General features: G+C 47.2%; 1 protein-coding gene across 1 annotated transcript in view; it reads left to right on the top strand.

The window, feature by feature from the left end:
* IRAK2 (interleukin 1 receptor associated kinase 2) overlaps positions 1-20,297 on the top strand; it is a 1,381,573-nt gene that overhangs the window by 231,616 nt on the left and 1,129,660 nt on the right. The window contains exon 2 of the mRNA XM_069643462.1: positions 6,141-6,320. Coding sequence (XP_069499563.1) covers positions 6,141-6,320 — 180 coding nt within the window. The remainder of the gene's footprint in view (positions 1-6,140; positions 6,321-20,297) is intronic.

The raw sequence follows: 20,297 nt of genomic DNA, 5'->3' as shown, positions 1-20,297 counted from the left end.
CATTTTCCCTCCCTTGTCTTTATTAAAGAAATAAGAATAAGCCTATTTTGCCTATCGCTATGTGGTGTGCACTACCTACTTTACTAATATGCTCGTCAGTCATCTCTGAATGTCCTAAAAGAATAAGTCCACCATCCATAAAATGAATACTATCTGACCCTATCACTTATAAAAAAAAAAACAGGCTCCCTTCTCCTGCTGGGTGCTTTCCGAATTTGTCCTCTTATTTGCAAAGAATGTATTTTTAGTGTACGATTTTTCAATAGTCTTTGGCGACTCTTCTTATCAATTTGTGTATCTCTTTCCTCAGGTTGGTATATTTACTTTCCACTTTGAGTACCTCTCCTTGACTCTCTATTATTCACTTTCTCTCATTGCAAAGTATTCAGATCCGTTAATTTTGATTCTAATCTCTTCTTGCTTTCATTGAGATTGTTCTTGATTGACATTTCACTTTAATAATGTTCCCTAGAAGGGAGGTGAATGGAAGTGTAATATCCTTGTCAAATCTGAACTGTGATAATGTGAGAAAGCGAATAATAACGTTCCGTAGAAGGGGAGGTGAATGATTCTCTATCTCATGTTATTACAGTTCAGATTTGGCAAGGATATTCCACTTCAATTCACCAATCATCTAGGGAACATTATTATTCTCTTGCTCAGGTTATCACAGTTAGGTTTTATCAAGTTTACTTTCAAAATTGTCTCATTCGTACTTAGACAAGTTCTCTGGTGCATATAATGATCATCGGTGGACTTTGCATGCCTCCCATGTCCCCTGTTACCTTCCTTATTATCAGGGAACATCTCTGGGGTTCTCACAGGCCTTGCCTCTGTTCAGTTACTCCACCGCACTATCAATCTATTCTCTTCAGTGTCCTTGTTAGGGGTTCTTCGCTCTTCTTCTTGGCTTCTCCATATTTCAAAGGGGACTGCACCGCTTGGTGCGGGTTCCCTGCGGTGGCATCGGCACTGTTATGAGGGCAGGCTGCCCACCACAACCCTCTCGGGGTCACGCCACCACCACCTTTCAAGCCCCTCTTGTTTCGGCTTCTCTCGCTACGCAGGTCTCTCAGCTTTCTGTGCGCTGCTTCTTGGCAACTTTGGATTTCGCAGTCTCCTTGTCCTGCTGCGGCTCCGCCTCCTCCTAGGTTCACGTTCTCAGGGGACCTCCCCTGCTTCGACATATGTTCCTCTCTTTCCTTTAATCCCTCTTCTCTCTCTCTCTACCGGGTAAGTGCCTGTCTTTTAATCTACTCGTCACAGTGAATTGGTTAATTTTGTTTAAAGAGACAGTTTCTATTTCTTCTGGATATGAGCATCTGTTCGCTGCTTCTTCTTCAGCCCAGTATTGGTACTTATCATTATTGGACACGTTTGACGGTTCCATATATGCCATCATGTTTCTTGTTCCAGGGAGTTCCTCACAGGAACGGGAGTCCTTGTGAGTTCCCATAAGCCACGACCCCTATTAGGGTGTTGCGCATCGGGCTCCCCTCCCTAGCCTCACAGGAGGGGTTGGGGGGGTTCCTTCTTGGGGAGAATAGACAAATTCCCTTGATTCATCGGTCACAACTCTGAGTATGCAACTGTCTTCATGGGTAATTTTTCTCTTAACCAGATCTTCTTTGTACTACTATCTGCGGTAAACCAAGCTGACTCGTGGAACCTCTCCTGCGTGGCACTGGTCTTCACCTTTACTCTCGGTGAAATCTACCACCACGAGCAAGGAAGTGACAACACCCTTGCCCCCACTCTCTGCGCCCCTCATCCCTCAACTAACTACTCACTACTAAAATCTTGCATCGTTACACTTCCCACACTCCTACTGTAGACCTTCTAGGTCTAGTGTACTTAACAGATTTAAACCCTATCCATCTTCTATCAACAACCATGCTGTTCGTTTTTGCACTCCACTATCCTGGGGATGCTCATATGGCTTCCTCCCCAGTCGGTACCAACCACAAACAACTTGGATATTTTTATAAGAAAACACACAAGTAACAGGTACTTCCAACCTGCAGCCATCAGCACCAAATGTGTCTGCATCTGCTTCCTTCCTTACAGAGCCATGCTCAGTAAGGCAAACATTATTGGCAGAAGAGCGCTATATAACACCACTTGACTTTACAATGTCCCAATGTAATGCTCCCAAAAAGTGCTTATGAGGGGCCACTACTATGCACATCTTTGAAATATACAAAGCTGTTCTTGAATGTTTTCCCAGATCCAGGAAGACATTTTTGGCCGGATCACGGATCCGGAAAAATCTGCCCCAAGCACCAACGCTGGATGTATTATAAGTTGGAATTGTGACAATATCTTTATGTTGTCAGTGAAATAACCGGGTTTCTTTTGGTCGCCTTTATTAGCCTTGTCCTCTTCAGTTTAGCTCCTTTCCAGCTTTACATTCATTCGCATTCAGCGATAGGTACCTTCAATATGGCCGTCGTATTTCCAAATGTGACCAACGTGATGTATCCCAGGTTCCATTTAACTGGAGCCTCAGCGCACACACTGCTGCTTTCTCAGACGCTGTGCGGAAACGCCGGTGAGTGCGTCCTTTCGCGCAGACCCCTGCAGACTAGCTGGAAGCAGGGGCCATGCGCATGTGGATGTCTACTTTCTTTGCGTTTAAACGTGTGATGGATAGACACCTAATATGTGTGTGTGTCTTTTCTTTTTCTTCCCTGGGAAATGATGTCGTCTCCCTGCCGGTCGTGCCTTTGTTTACAATTGCTGTTGCTATGGTCAGATCACTATATTGCAACTACTACTATATAGGTACGTGCTTATACGCATTAATCAGCTAACTATTTTGCTCTTTGGCCACGTTGCATGCTAGGCAAGTGCCTTAAAACTTGCAATTTACTTTTTTCAGTGGAGCTGGTGAAATCACCCGAGCATATATTTTCTATAATTAACTGGTAAGGTCTCTATTTCGTTATATTAATGATTTCCATCGCTATATACATGGATTTTCAAAAACTCTTTCCCCCCCTTTTTTGAATCAAACAATACTGAAAGTTCCTCTTTCTCTCCTAGCAAATAATTAACAACCAAGCCTCCAGAAGGTAACAGTTAATTATTTTCAGGCGAATTCTGCCCTCTATTGTTAAAATACATGGGGCGCTCATGCAGTTTTAGAACACACACAAGCGGTTTCAATCACTATCTAATCCAATTATATTTTTCTCATCTTTTTCTTTTTTCTTTTGTCATGTCCTGCTACGTGTGGTATTTGTAAACCTTATAATTCTTCTGTTTTCATATATTCAATTTTTCACAAATTCATAATTCTCTGATGAAAAATGTATATTGTTTTTTTACATATGTGGTATTATTGACCAATTCTCGATTTGTTTTACCAAATGTTATGTTGGGTACTTATCAAAAAATGATTTGGTTGAAATGCATTACCCCTTTGCCCTTCTGATTGTTGTGGATTTTGGGTCTATCTATTTTGTTTACCAAAACATGGGATTGTTAAACATGTATATTAATTTTGTAATTGTGTACAGCCTTGGAAAAAGAGCTTCATTGCTCGAAACACGTGTCGGCTGTTTTTTCCTTGGATTAAATATTGCTTAAATAAGCTTCTTTAGATTTGTGTTGATGTGTGCGCAATTTAGGGAAGCAAACCATTCCTTAATAATAATATAATAAGCCAGTATAATATAACTGTATTGTTTTAGACACTCTGACTAGAAAGTTGTTCATAGCACTTTAAGAAGTTTTTAAAGAATTGTTCTTGAATATACATATACATCTACTACCGAATATTAAAAAATATATCAAAAGATAAAGTGTGGCTGCTGATTATATATTCTAACACAATAGATCAACCTTAAACACAGGTAGGTAATATTGTGCAACCTTTAAGACTTTAAGACTGAGACCTGAGAGCATATTGTAGTTTATTGTGCAACTCCTTGACTTCTTGAAAATTCAGCAACTTTTTCAATTTTGGTTTCTCCCTTTTATGTTTACAAAGTTTTTATAATGTTGTGTCAAATCACCACCACAGTAGTCTCAGGCTTTGTGCAAAATGCTTAAGCACACTGAGCATTGCCTTTGCCTCAGCAGTGGTTATCAGGCTTTTAAGACTTCAGTGGTCATCACAGTGCCTGGGTAGACCTGGACATATGTGATAAAACCATGTCCAATAAAACAGTAGGACAAAGCTCTTTTCTGTGCTTTCCTAGTCCCTGGACGGCCAGTTTCTATAGACAGGAAGCCAGGGAAGAAAAGTGGGGTCTTTTAAATGAGAGTGGGTTTTGAACCATGGCTCCTCTGGGGCAATGTTCACTACTGGCAGTGCTTTATGTAGGATAACAAATGGAGGGGGGCTTAAAGAGTCGCGAAAGAGTACTTGGGTGTGGGACCTCAGAAGTGTTCAGGGCAGGCCAAGAATCGCAAGTAGCTAAGAAACCTTATACAATATGTGTTGGCTATGTAACTAAATGAGTAGGCTAACATTCGCGTTGAGATTTTTTACAAGGCAGGAGCGAGAGCACAATTTGTTTAATCAGAAGTAAAAAAAAATCTCCTAAAATAAGAATATTCAAATATAAAATGAAATGTAATAAAAATCGGTCCGTTAGCATCTAATCGCGTTGTTCTCTCTTACATATGGGTTTTTATCATCAGGGTATTGCAAAGCAAATAATCTAACTAAAATTGTCTGATGCTGATGATCTGATTATAAATGTGGGGTGACATTGACTGTGAAAGAGAAGTATCGTCATTGATTATTTTTTTCCATATTTAGCACAAAGTGTTTAGGTAAAATAGCGTTGGCTGCCCCAGCTCAAGAACATATGTTGGACTCTGTTGCAGCTGACCCTCATCTTGTCCTGGCAAACTTAAGGACCTGCACTACATTGAAAATGTGGCCCTACTGCTCCACTCTTGCAACTCTTATGTAAATGTTTTAAATTATGAAAATAACTTTTTTTTTGTATGGCGCTTAATGCCGGATTTCTCTCTTCTAAATACTGTAATAATTGCTGTAATTCCCCAGCATAATGCTGCTCCATTTATCGGCCTCTAAACGATAAATGGCTGAGTCCGCTCTTCAGAAATTCAAACATGGTACTGCAGGTTGCACACATATTTAGGAAAATATTTAATATGCAGAGCCATTTTATAAGCTACTACACGATTTCGCAGCTATGGATTACTTTTATGCCTATTTTATTATTTTAATATCCACTTCCTGTGAGTTCTTTATAGTCAAAGACTTGGTCCTTTTTGTTATAAAAATAACAGTCTTTAGGTTTTTACATAGCACTAAATGCCATTGTTCCTGCTTCTAAGCGCTCTGATATTTGTGGTTTATATTACCCAATTTAATGTTACTTAATGTATCGATCTGCGAAGTAAAAAGGGCTGAGTCAGCCCTACCTGGATTCAATCCTGTGAGTGCTTCAACTTTCACACCTTATATAGACTTTCTATCCACCTCCCTTGCTTATATCAAATCAAAGGCTCATTATGTATTTTCTTGGGAGGTCACATTGTTGAGGCACCAACTGTCGTGAGTTCACGTCCGCTATCCTTCAGCTTTTAGTGAAATAATTAAAGTACTTTTTTCCTGCCTCATTCTTCAGTTAGTTTGTATCCTTAATAAAGACTCAAACTGTTTGTAACTTGTTACCAGCCTCAATTACACCCCAACCCCAACCTCTTGATCCTGGCTGGAATCCAGCTTACATGGCGCATTGCAATATTTTTCTGATGGAATGGAAGCTATTTCTTGGTATTCCTTCTTCCTTTGCTGCTTTATTTTTATGTTAATGATTTCTAGTATTCTACAAATCACCCGATAAGAAAATGGCTAAATACGAATTCTCTTTATTTTTACTTGTGTGTGGATCTTGTCATAATTTACTGCATACATCGTCACATTGCATAGCACATTGTGCAATATTTCATTCTGAATTAAGAACGTTCTTTGGTGGATTCTTATATTATGGGAAATTTATAAATGAAGGGGTTTAAATACAAATACATAATAAACCTACAGTTTTGTTTTTACTTTAAAATAATTATTTAAAAAGACAAACGCATTGCTTGTTCTCAAATCTTAGCTTCTTAGAAAATGTTGTGATGGGTAATGATCTGTTTCACTTTTTCAGCTTCCCACGTGATAGGCGATCAGACGGCACTGAGAAGAATAAAATCAATGGAGAAGATGGGGGTCAGTGTCACACGGGAGCTGATGTGGTGGTGGGGTCAAAGGGCAGCAACTGTCCATGAATTGCTGGTGCTGCTAGAAGAACTAGAGCTCTACAAAGCCCGGGATGTCATTCTGGACCGTGAGTACACCACTGCCATTCATATGGATCAGACATTCTCAGTGCCACAACATAATCCGGTTTAGGATTTAGTGGGACATGAGGGCCACCAAAATAGTTTTTGTCCTCAAATAATATTGATATCGAGCATTAACAAAAAGCTGATAGGTTTTAGCATATGCATTGAAAAGGTGTTCACGCACATGCCAGGTGTAGCAGGAGGCTGGGGCAATGGCAAGATGATACATAACCAACATAAATCCAGATGTTATCGTATTCCTAGGTACTCGCACCATTTGCCAAGTACTGCTATGATATGCTTGGGTACGTACTCCATTTAAAAGGCACTGCCATCAATTGCCTAGGCTGCAATGAGAGGAATGCAAATTCCTGCACCAGGTCAGATGCCATATGAGAGTGCAAAGACACTTAAATGGTGCAATCTATTGCTCGCGGTGGCTTTATCTCCTTGCACCCAGTTCTCCCACCTTGCTTCCAATGCAGAGTGGCTTGTGAAGCAGATGGTGAAGGGGAGCAGTTATGCCTCTTTCGATTCATGCCCATATTATAGGACGCCTCCTAGAGAGAGAGAGGCAGAGGATGAGCATGGTGCTGGGGACTGGAGCAGCACCCTCGCACTACCATCTCCCACCCTTGATACTCTTGCCCATGTCATGAGGGTCCGACTGAAGCCTTCCAAAAAGGGCACTTCTTGGTACCACTCCGACCTGGCCGGCCTTAAATGCAAGTGTAGGGCAACTAAGCAGAAATGGAATGCGTCGGGCGAACCATCTGACAAACTGGCCTGCCGCCTCCTTCAAAGGCATTATCGACTCTGCATCCGCACCAAGAAAAGAGTCTTTATCCAAGCCTGCATCTCTGCAGCATCAAACACGGCCAAACGCTTCAAAGTCTGCAAGGAGCTGGCCAATCCTGCAGCTGCATCTTCTTCTTCCATCACACCTCCCAAGGACCTTTGCTTGGCCCTGGCCGCACACTTCACCACAAAAACCCAAGACATCCTTTCCACCATCTCTTCCACACCACAGCATACACCAACACCGGACCCTCCCTTGGCCCCCCCTCCACTTACCCTCTCTTCTTTCTCACCTGTCACACCGGATCAGGTTACCAGACATGCCCGATCTATGAAGGCTTCATCTAAACAGGTGGACCCCTGCCCCTCAAAAACCATTAAGGACAATATTGACTCCCTCGCCCCAGCCTTGGCTGATCTCTGTAATGTCTCCTCCTCCACTGGAGCTTTCCTAACTAAACTGAAGCACTCCCTTGTGCACCCTCTGCTCAAGGAAACCCTCTGCCAACCCCTCCATACCGGCAAACTACCACCCTATCTCCATGTCTCCCATCCTGGGCAAACGCCTGGAGAAACTGGCTATCTCTCAACTGACCCTACATGCTGAATCTATTGGTTGCTTCCACAATCATCAATCTGGCTTCAGAGAATCCAGAGGCACGGAAACTGCTCTTCTGAACATCCGTGAAGACCTGCTCTCAAATCTTGACACCAACACCCCATCTATCCTCATTCTCCTTGACCTCTCCTCTGCCTTTGACACGGTCAACCACAACATACTGATCACACATCTCCGTGACATCCTGGCAATCACAGGTCAGGCTTTGGCATGGTTAACCTCCTTCCTCTGAGACCATCCATCCCAGGTGGAACTCTAAGCCTTTCACTCTTTCACCTTACTATCACTCTCAACCTGTGGCCGTTCCCGAGGGATCCCACCTATCCCTCTGGTTCTTCGACGTCTACATGGCTGCCCTGGCATGGGTGATTGCCACCTTCACCTCTAGCTTCCAGTGCTATGCGGATGACACGCAACTATCTTTCAGGCTACCCTCCGTCTCCTCCTCCATGCTCATATCTGACTGTCCGCTATTTAGTCATGGTGTGCTCCAAACAACCTTTGCCTCAACGCCACCAAGACTCTTGCTTTCCCACTTTCATTCTGGCCTTCCTCCCTTGGCCCTGCACCCACCTGCGAAGCGAGAAACCCTGGGGTTGTGTTTTATTCCACTCTCTCCTTCTCCTCTCACATTTCAGACATCTCACCTCAGGGGTACTCTACCGTTTCTCACTTTCCCCCAGGGGCTCACTGTCTCCAGAGCCCTGGTTCTTTCCAGGCTGGACTATTGCAACAGCCTCTTCCTCAACCTCCCCTCTTCTGCCCTGCGCTCTCTGCAACTCATCCAGAACAGAACCACAAGACTTATTCTTGGCCTCAAGCCCTGGCCCCGCATCTCTCCGGCACTGAAATCCCTCCACTGGCTCCCCGTGGCTGCAAGGATCAAATTCAAGACCCTTTGCATTGTACACAAGGCGTTCTGGGGCCTGGGACCCACCCACCTTCAACGCTGCCTACCTAAATACTGTCCCTCACGAGCCCTCCGCTCATCTACCTCCAACCTTCTGCGAGTGAGCCGGTTCTCCAAGCAGAGATTTGGTGGGAGATTCCTATCCTCTGCAGGTGCCTCCCTCTGGAATAGCCTCCCTGCCGCCCTACGTCTTGAGCCGGATCTCCTGAAATTCCAGAAACACCTCAAGGCCTTCCTCTTCTTCTCTTCCTTCTCTCTCTCCCTCTACCCTGCTCACCTAGTTCTGCCTTTCCCTCTCTCCCTCCTATTCCTTTCAGCATGCTGACTGGCCGCCTGGTGTACCTCAGAGTCTCACTGGTCCCTCGCGCCCCCGCCATTTCCTCTCTCGCACTTGCCTCAGGGCCCTACACCCCACCCACACTCAACGCACTGAGAAATTAAACCAAGTGAGTGGCTCTCTCTGCCCTTATCCCGGTCTGAACCGACTGGGTGCACTTGACCCGCCCCTCCCTATGACCCTCTGTGCCCTTGCTCGATCCGTACGCACAACGCCTGAAGATCGTCTGTCTGTTTCTCCCCTGTCTTCACCCCTAATTTGACTGTTAAAAATGCATAAACGCCATCAGGCCTATTTGCTTTATCCCACACTGTTAAATATATTTTATGCACTTACTCTGCCTGTGCAGGCTATTATCTTCTCCGTTTGTCAAGGGCGCTGAGCGACTGTTGTATTTTCCCTGTGTTCCCACCCTCCTTGAGCGTTTTGAAACACTTGCCTGTGTATAGGCGCTATATAAATAAACAGTACCATACCACCCTTTCTGGGAGGGTCTTCTTTAGCTCTCTGACAACAACCTGTGGTGACCGGTGGAGGGAGAAGGGTCTGAGCCACCTTCACCACCCCAAGCCACCTTCATCCTCTTCGGGGATCCTTGCCACCAGTGTGGAACGCTGCACCATGTGCCTGTAACAGAGGTACTAGGATGATGTGGTTATTTAAGTGGGGGGCGGGGTCAGTAGATGAGTGGCTATGGGTACATTTCTTTTTAAATTTCTCTGGGAAGGGAGCAACCTGTTTATTTAATGGATGACTGGGGTAGCAGGAAATGGGAACCTTTGTATTGGAAATGGGATGCACAGGAAATGTGACGACGCGAGGAATAGAGTAGTGTTTATTTATCAATTGAGGAGGCAGCAGATGATTACCACCTAATGCTCAGTAAAGATTAGTACGTTGTGAGCAACATCTTATTTTTCTATCCAAAAGCCACATTGAGGGTCTGAATGAATAAATAAATTACTTATTATGAAAAAGTAGCTCCGCTTTGCAAAGCATTTATGGACACAGTAAGGAAATGTGATTTTTGGCGCTCAAATTGTTCCATGGTTAAGATCGTAACATCTATAAACGCCTGTCACTTCGTCACTATTATGTTACGTGCAGTGCCTTTAACATATTGGTGTACTCCTACGTCCCATCACCTTTCCTCCATACTTATGGGACATCTCTGCGTCCTGTGGGACGGGACCGGAGCACTTTGCAAAAAGCATCCAAAAATTATTTTTCAAAAATGTGTCCTTCCTCTCTTTCTTGCGCGGGGCCCGGCACGAGGCCGTAACCCTGCCCTCCTTGGCTCCGCCCCACGCATCGCCCATCAGTCCTTTTCTCCGCTCATTCGGGACTGGACGCACTTGCATAGGATGCTCTTGAGATTCCATGGCATAACATGAGAGCTTACGCCTTCTCGCCTCTTGTCCATCAAGCAATTTGTAAGCTGAAGAACTTGGTGAACTGTTCCCTTCTACTCATAGCCCCGTGGTGGCCGGCCAGGTTTTGGTTCTCATAACTTCAACACCTGTCGGTGTATCCGCCGATCAGGTTACCAGTGACCCCGATCTTCTTCATCAGGGGGAACAGCGGATGTGGCACCCCTCCCCACAATCGCTAAGCTTGGCGGCATTGGTGCCTGAGTTCAAGTCTTTAGATCATCTTAACTTGTCTGCGGATAACATGCGTATTATCCAAGCAGCCAGGAAACCCTCGACTAGATCCCAATACAGAAGTAAATGGCTCAGGTTCTGTCATTGGTGTTTGGAAAAACAGTTGGATCCAAGGGGGGCTACGATTGACACAGTGCTGTCCTTCGTATCCTTCCTAGCAGAGTCGGGTGTTCACGTTGTGTCATGCAGAACTTACCTTTCAGCGGCTCTGCTTATCTTTCTACGGACCAATGTTCTTACTCTCTGTGTAATCCAGTGGTTAGGCATTTTGCAGGCTTGACACGCCTCTACCCTCCAATTCGTAGTCCACACCCGCCGTGGGATCTAAATGTAGTCCTGAGGACGTTGTGCCATAAGCCTTTTGAACCAACGGCCACGGTGGACCTCAAGTATCTATCCTGGAAAGTGTCCTTTTTGGTCGCTGTTACGTCAGCGAGGTGGGTGAGTGAGCTCCAGGCCTTGTCGGTGGAGCATCCCGTTTTGGTCTTTCACAAGGATAAGGTAATCCTACGGATGAATCCTGCTTTCCAACCGAAGGTGGTAACTGAATTCCATCTGAATCAGTCGATCTCCCTGCCGGTCTTTTTTCAGAACACTACCTCAGAGGCAGAAAGGGTTGTGCATTGTCTCAATGTCAGAAGGGCTCTTAAGTTCTATCTGGACAGAACTTTCGAGCTTAGGAGTTCTCCTCAACTGTTTGTGACTTTTGGTAACCCTCAGGGTAAGCAGGCGTTTAAGGCGACTATTTCTCGGTCGATTGCCGCCTGCATTACGGAGTCTTTCACCGTCGAAGGGCTGAAACCTCCTAAGGGTATTCACGCACACCTGGTGCGGGGCAAGGCAGCCGTGGTTGCTTTTTCAGAAATATGTCCCCTGGGAGTCCATCGCTAGGGCAGCTACTTGGGCCTCCCCATCTGCTTTTTGTAAGCATTATTGTCTTGACGTGAGCTCAAGAGCTGATGCTCAGTTTGGTCAGGCTGTTTTGAAGAACCTTTTTCAGTAAGGGGTATTTCCATCCACCCGTAGTTCCTGTTAGGAGTGCTTGGGAATCTCCCATAAGTATGGAGGAAAGGGGACGGGACGTAGGAGTATAACCAGGTTACTCACCGTAGTGACCACCTTACTCCTAGTCCATAGTCCCCTTTCCTCCATACGCCCGCCCGCCGTCCCCTCTAATAAGGTTCCTCTGTTATTGCTAATAGGTCTATGACCTGGCGATAGAAAAGGACTGATGGGTAATGCGCAGGGCGGAGCCAAGGTCGGCGGGGTTACGGCCGCGTGCCGGGCCCCGTGCAAGAAAGAGAGGAAGGACATATTTTTGAAAAAACATTTTTGGATGCTTTTTACAAAGTGCTCCGGTCCCGTCCCACAGGACGGAGAGATGTCCCATAAGTATGGAGGAAAGGGGACTATGGACTAGGAGTAAGGGGGTCACTACGGTGAGTGACCTGGTTAGTCCTCCCTATAAGTTCGATATATGAGAAGTCAGAAATGTTTGATTCATAATAAACATATACATTAGTACCCCTGGGTTGTTTCAGAAAACAGTGTTTAAGTACGTGTTGAACTGGAATAATCTCCCAGCTGAGCGACAGAGCAGCTCCATATTTCAAGATTTTTACATGTCAAAATGGCCTATTTTGCTGTTTCAAAAATATTCAAAAACATGCTTATAATGGGAAAAAAGAATGTTGAAAGGCCCACACAGGGCACCAAGGCATGGCCAAGATGAAGGCACGCCTCAGGCTGAAGGTCTGGTTGCCCGATCTGGAGCACAGGGTGGCCGGGTTTGTGAGGACCTGCATTCCCTGCCAAGCCACGAGTCCTGTGGAAAGGGGCCCACCCATTCGGGCCATGGAGCAGAGTGACGTACCATGGGGAACGGTGCACGCAGACTTCGGCTCGACCGGAAGGGGCCTATATTTCCTGGTGGTCACGGACCAGTGGTCGAGGTATCCGGAGGTGGAGCTCGTGGAATCCACCGCCAGTGATCACACCATCCTGGCAATGGACAAAATTTTCGCCACCCATGGGTTCCCCTTTGAGATCTGCTCAGACAACGGAGCACCGTTCCAAGGGCAGCGGTTTGCTAGGTACTGCGAAGAACGAGGCATAAAGCACCGGAAGGTAACCCCGCTATGGCCAAGGGCCAATGGAGAGGTTGAGCGATTCATGCGGACACTGAACAAGATCTTTCGAATTTCTGTCAATGGAGGGGAGGACCTACGACACAATCTAATTGACTTTCTTCGTGAATACCGGTCCACCCCACATCGGTCCACCGGAATCGCACCCGCCGAGGCGCTGTTCAGGCGAATACCCCGAGGGCTGATACCCGAAGCGGGAGACAGGCACCCAGGTGTGATCGATAGCGCACGGGTGACAGCAGAAAGAGCAGCGAGAAACGAGAACGAAACAACAAGGCGGAGGCTGCCAGAAAGAGAGATATCGGTAGGAGACACCGTCCTAGTCCGGAACAGGAAACCGGAGGGAAAACTCTCGATGACTTACGAAACCCAACCAATGGGAGTCACTCATGTCAAAGGGTCAATGGTCACAGCTGCGAATGCGCGGGGTACAGTAACCAGAAACGTATCCTTCTTCAAGCGCATAGGACCTGTGGCAGCGGAAGAAGAAACCAATCCTGACCAAGGACAAGCAGCGGAGGCGCCGCGTGGAGGCGGTGAACCGCCAGAGGACCCCGGGGGACCAGAGAACCCCGAAGGAGATTCACCCAGGTACCCGCGCAGGGGAGGACGTCGTCCACCGCAAAGATTCCAGGATTTCATCATGGACTCAGCGGCATGAGTAACAAGCCCTGTTAAGTACAGTTTGATTTGAGCCACGTTGGCTCCCCTGTTTAATGTGTTTGTTGTTTGGGGGGAAAAGGAGGGATGTTGTGTACGTAGTACACGAAGTGCGCATGCGCGGCCCGCCGGGCCGGCGCATGCGCGCTGAGTTAATAAAGGCGGTGCCCGGGCAGTTCGCGCCGGAACACCGGAACACACAGACGTCTCTGGCGTGCGTTCTTGCGCGCCCGCCCGCGCGCGCTGGTAATCAGACCGTGGGGGGCCCGCACGCCATCACTGGGCCTACCCAGGTCTCAACAAATACTAGATGTACATATTCATTCACTTTAAAATACTAACCTCACTTTCACCTGCCAATATTGAGTTGCGACAGGCAGATTTCTAGCATGTGTTCCCACTTTGACTTATACTGATTAGTTTTCCTGGTTTTTATTAATTCTTTTATGTTTTGTAGGAAAGTTGATCAGATAGTGTCAAAATATGTTTTTGCACACTTCATGGTACCCTTATCTATATTAGCTATGTTAGCTATATAAGTGTTGTCACTGTGGGCTACTGACACCACAGCGTGGTGGGACGGGTAGCTGTTCTGTGGGACCTTTGTTGCTATATCAAAATGGCCTCCAGGAGGAACACTTAGTTTACGATTTCCAAGGCAACGGAACTCTCAGCAATTATTTAGACATGCAAGATTTCACGAGATTTTTAAGACAGCAAAACAAACAAATACATTATTCACCGAGGTTCTTTCCCCGGCGTGAGAGTTTAAAACAGATGGACTGCAGAATAGTGCACGTTTAGGAAAGCGGCCTTAAACTAATCCACGTAGCGACTTCTTGTGATTGGTGCAGCACTTAATAAATAATATATGTCAGTAAAAGCTGTTGTGTAGTGACCTTCCCACATGTGTTGCCCCTTTAAGGGGATGTGTCCCTCCCACGTGTATTGCCCTTTTAAGATGGGCCATGACTTTGTCATGGCCCAAGCTAATAAAAGGAACCCTGCATGCACGTGCAGCAGAATGGCTGCAGACTCCTAGATGGAATGACCTGAGTCCGTGTCTCATTTCAGGCCTGCAGGCCCACACCGTGGAAGCACAGGCCTGCAGGCCATATTGCCATGGGATCCTCCTGCCAGCAAGGTGGCCAGGGTCTGCATGTGCGGGTAGAGCCGCCCTGCCCCCTCCAAGACTGGGTGTCCCCCGGCAACCCCTCGAGGCACTGGCCCTCCGTGGTGCTGGTGTCCCATAGCACCCTCAGGGGGCTGTCGCGATGTCCATGGCCCCATAACTATGACGACGAGGTGGTGGAAACCTTGAAAGAAAAGAAAAAAGGACGAGTAGCCCCTGCGAAGCACCCTCCCTGCTGTCACTCATTTTTATTGTTCAGGGGAAAAGAGAGGGAGAGGGGAGGAGTTGCAGTATCCATCGCCGTGGAGACCATCCGCCACCGAGCGAGAACAGGTAATGGAGTAGCAGCAGCCGCGAAGGAGAAAAGAAACAGATGCCGGCCCCACCATGCAGTCAGCTGCCGTGGGGGAGAGAGGAATGGAGAAGCAACATTCACAGCCACAAGGATAAGAAGGAGAGGACGGATGCTGCCGGTTGCTCTGCCCCGGTGCAGCCCTCAGTCAAGAGGGTGCCCGTGAGGCTGGGGGGAGTTGTGGACGCAGCCCGTGTGGTATCCGCTGCTGTCGCCAAGTTGTGCAGGTTACTCCTGCAAAAGGGAGAAAACTAAATCCCACCATTGGTGCTCTCATGAGGAAGAGGCAGGCCTCCACAATAGAGAAGAATGACACCACCCCTGCAAGCAAGGCCGGCACATTGCTGCCCACTGCAGCCCTCGTAGGACCATGGGCCAGGGGGGTGGCGACAAAGAAAGTGGTCCCCGGGCCGCAATAATGATGCAGCATCCATGCCCAGACCAGTGTGCGGGGGTAAGGAGGCAGCACGACTGACCGCACACCCACAGGGGCGCCCAGGTGGCAAGGCCGTGATCGGGACATGCTACTGGTGCGAGTGAGGGAAAAGTGTGTCTGCACCCCGCCTGGCGACCAGAGGCAGGAGATGTGGCGAGCAGTGATGGGTGATCATTGTGATCGATCAATTCCTTTTTTCTATTTTGTTATTGAGAGGGGATTCCCCAAGGAAGTTCAAAAGGCGCTCAACAAGATAGTGGGCATAGAGACGAAGGGGTGGGCCAAGATTCTAATAATGCACCATTACAAAAGGATTGAAGAATGAGAGAAGGAAACCGCTCAAAGGTTACAGGCAGAGGAAGCGAAACTGGTGCAGAAGAAGTTATCTAAAAAGCAGTGAAGGGGGCAGGGACGGCGAACACTGCGACAAACTCGGTGGAGCAGGCTCCAGCTCGCACAGATGTAAGGATAGCCATGTTTTGGCCAGGAGAAGGGCAGCGTCAGTGGGCGGCAAACCCCCCCTGCCTCAGTATCCTGAGTGGCACCAAAATGGTCAGCAGCAGGGAAGAGGAGGGTTTCAAGTGAACAGCGGGGCCTGAGAGGGGTTCGGTGGAATGGGACCCGGAGGTGGTATGGGACCATCTCGGTGTGGGAGCTGCATGAAGTGGGGACATTTTGCAAGAGGGTAGAATCAGGCAGGGGCGTGGTATAATGCATACATCAACCTGCCCCAGTAATACCACAGCCACCCTGGTTCACCTTCATACCTTATGAAATACACCAGGCCTACAACCAGTTGCCACCCCCCCACCCCCCTACACATGCAGGTCCAAGCAGTGCCTAATGTGCTACCACAAGCGGTCCAACAAAACACCATGTACAGAGGCCAAACAGTGCAGTGCCGAAAGGAACGGTAGCGCCCTACAAGGGGGATCAGCGTCATGGGAGGAAACACCTTCACGTTCCCGGGTACCAATACGTATCCTGATTAGGACAGCCCACAGAAAGCTCTTGCATGCCCAGCTCTGTCCATGACTACCCACACTGATGAGGAACTCTTGGTGAGCGCTGAGATAGGTAATTAGCAATTTATCTTTATGGTCGACACAGGTGTCATTAAATCGTGCTTCAGTGAGTGAGACTTTCCATTATCTGGTGAAACTCTTGACACACAGGGATTCTCTGGGGCTGTCGCAACAGTTTCCTACACAGAAGAGGTAGCTATCAAAATAGGAGGAACAGTGGTGTGTGCACCGTTACTGTATTCTGAGTCCGCCCCAGTAGATTTGTTGGGACGAGATTTGTTGAGCAAACTGAACATGACCATATCCTTCATGGACCGTGGGGCGGTATGTGCTACCCCAGGCATGCGTGTTTTATGGGCCATGGTGATCAGACAGGCCAGAGGAGGGAAAGTGGTGGTTCGCAGCATCCCCGTGGACCCGGACATTTTTGTGAACAGGATTACAGTATTGCTTGATGCGGTGCCCCAGTTTGGCAAGGCCTGTTGGCGGGTACCATCAGATTTCATCTACTGACCCGTGGTAATCCAGAGCTTGTGGCAGGTAACATACATAGATTTACAGGGTCTGGTTATGTCAGCTAAAAGGATTGTTGTGGTTGACAGAGACTCTGATGGGTGAGAATGCTGTAAGGAAGGCATGTTATCAACAGTAAGACAGACACAAGTGACTACAGTTCAAGGGTGTTTATTGAACTTCAATAAGAGTATGATAATGTCATGATGCCTACCCCCGGGCATCCGGATCGAGTCCATCAGCCCCGGGAGCAGGCATCCAGATACTCTTTAAAACCCCATCAGCCCCGGCTGGGGGCTGTTTGGATTCAGTCAGGCTCATCATAGAAATCAGTCCTGGCGCCATAGGCGCCAGGCTCATAGACTTTACTTACCTTATGCAGACCATGCTGCAAATGAGTCCAAGCCAACGTGAGGCCTGGATGGGACTATTTTATTACAGGGACTATTTTTTACTCGGGTGTGGTTCTGGGGAACTTCTTACCTGGGACTACTTTGCAGGCTATTTAAACCACGCCCAAACAGCAGCTCATGCTTCGTGTTATTCTGCATCCAGCAGCGTAACGTTCACCGTGTCTGCAAGTCAGCATCCAGTCTTCTGCCACGCCCGCCCCGAATCCAGAGCTCCTAGATAAAAGGAAAAGAAAGGAGAAGAGGTTAGATCACGGACATTATTTGATTCCTTACCTGATTCCAGACCCAGCACATCTCCGAGCCTGGAAAGGACATTATTTCAGCATGCGTCGCTTCGCCAGCAGCAGCGCCGTGTTGTACTCACTAGTCCACTGCATCTTTCAACTCGGCGTTGCCTCCATCATTTTCTTCATCGAAACCCAGCACCTGGGGGGAAAACAAAAGGAATAACAAGGTGAGCCGAGAAAACCGACAAAGACAATCTCTTTACCACCATAGGCTTAACTGCTTTACCACCGGAGGTATTATCCTTTAATTTGCTGCATCTTTCTAGGCCGCACCTATAAAGGGAGAGAAAACAGCAAGTTAAACTCATGCAACTTTTACCGGACAGTGTTTGGTAATACAGACTCTTACCTGAACGCCATCAGCTGCCTCCAGGCAATATCCTTTTGGACCCAGCTGCAACCTAACAAGGGAATGGAACAAGAGTGAACATCGGACATATTGAACTCTTTGAACTTTATAGACACTGGAGTCAATATTCCTCCGGAACTCCTCCAGTACCTTCAAATCAGTGAAGTAACTGGTATCTACGCGCCCCTGCATGCCATGCAGGATTGAGAGCTCATCATTTAAAAACATAAAGTGAGGTTACCAAGAGGGAATATCTGAGGTGATTAGTGGGGGTAACGAGAACAGTTTGGGGGGCCATCACTAAAGTCCACGGGTGGCTAAATCCCTTTCTCCACTTGCAGGAGAATACTTCTACGAGTCCAGCAGACAAGATTAGGCGGGCCAGTCCAGACTATCATCTCTTCACTACGCATCACGTTGGTGGAGACCGCAGCTGTCCGGGTCCGATCGACGCCCCTGTGGGAACCAGGTGAGCGTAACAGATAAACGCCTGTCTAACACTAAATCTACAGATGGGAGTAAGCTACGACCATCCAATAATAACGCAGTCCTAGCGGTGTCTTGTCAAAATAAAAGGGCCTATACTAAAAAACATATTGCCAATCCTTACCTCTAAATACAAAATAGTGTGGGGTAGTGTTTATGAAAATGAAAGAAGTGTTCACAAAATGATATGTCAGGATGTTCAGGCCCTTGGACTCCCTTGCCCACGTTTTCAGCACATTTTCACATTTTCTTTCTCGGGTGACTCGCGGTTCACCCCGGATCCCCCTCAGCCGGGCTCAGATCCCCTTTATACAATTAGTCTTCCCTCAGCCAGATTCGGACCAATTTCAGTTGGCATCAACTATCGAAGACTTTTGAATGTGCAGAGGGTTTGGCTTGACCCGTTGCAGGACCACTTATATTTCACAATTCCTTTTTACATTTGCCACCTTTCAGTTGGAGACCTTCGAATGAGTGCCGGGCCACTCTGTTTACGGTATCTGTCTTGGCTTCAAAAGTTCAGTCACGCATCTGCTGATTAATTATATTAGATCCGCTTGTCACATATGCGTCTCTTCCATTTTCTCTATAAAATGTTGCTACTTGCAACCTGGCTTCAACACAGACCGGTCGGGTATCAGTCTCCCCAAATCATCAGCTGTGATAACTTTACTGCATCTGCTTTGTTGTATGAGCTAAAGACAGCACCACTGCCGCAAACGATCCTCCCTGCCTTGGTTAGCGCCATGGGAGAGGTCTGGGTACCTCCCACACAAAATACAGGTTTCTTCTGCTTTGATTCTTCTGGACCTTACGTATTCTGAAAGGCTCATGAAAGTAATGGTCTTCCTCTGAAAAGGTCAAGGTAACACTTCCTTCCACGCAACCCTCTTCGGTCTTGCTGTTTTTCTCCTTGTATAAAACTGCCATATTGGAACTGCTGCTTCCTCGTGTGCTTTGCCTTGATCAGAGTGTGCTTCTCCTTGTATAAAACTGCCATATTGGAACTGCTGCTTCCTCATGTGCTTTGCCTTGATCAGAGTGTGCTTTCGTGCTCCACCTTTTATCCGTATGGGGAAGTGTAATGGAAGTTAGGTGTGCCTAACCCTGCCTGACCATTGTATAGGGACATGTCAGATATACGGCTCGGGTGTTAGTCCGCTTTTCTCTCACAGTGAGCTGTCCATGAGAAAGTGTTCATGTCGGAAAAGGGGGGTGGCTGGGTGTTGAGTTCAGAAGTATCCTACCTGGTAGGATTGGGAAAAGGTGTTACAGGGAAGGGGGTAGCACGTCTCGCCATCAGGTATCCCACTTCCCTGAAGACTCCTCATTCAGGTAATCCTCCCGCACTGGACCACAGCAAGGCACTGGGTCCAAAAGCGATGGCCGTGTCCTGGCCACCTTGATGACAGATCCCCGGGGACTAGCGGGTGAGACACCTTCAGGTTTCTCTCAGTGCGTACTGTACTGTGCATTGATCCAACGGTGCCCCTCAAAGAGGTGACAAATGCATAATTGTTTGAGGACAGGGATGATGATGTAGAAGTTGTTAGCAATCTGTATCCCTTGTGACATTATGATACAATACCGGAAGGTACAATATTCCTTGATGACCCTTGTCGCCACGCCCCCTTTCACTGAGAGTGACTAAGAGCAAGTACCAGAAAGGTTATGGACAACTAATGCCCTTGAGAGAGGGCTCTTGCAGGGGGTGGCTCCGGTCTGTATAACACTCAAGCCAGGTGCAGTGTTGCCCCGAGCTAAACAGTCAAAAGCAAAAGGAAATGCCCCACCAGGAAACCTAACTAGTTATTTAGAAATTAATTCTCAAGACTGTTTTGGTTTAGTGGT

Source organism: Ambystoma mexicanum, chromosome 2p (genome assembly GCF_040938575.1).
Source record: "Ambystoma mexicanum isolate Mex_15411 chromosome 2p, UKY_AmexF1_1, whole genome shotgun sequence".
Taxonomy (NCBI): domain Eukaryota; kingdom Metazoa; phylum Chordata; class Amphibia; order Caudata; family Ambystomatidae; genus Ambystoma; species Ambystoma mexicanum.
This window is presented reverse-complemented; position numbering and strand designations above follow the sequence as displayed.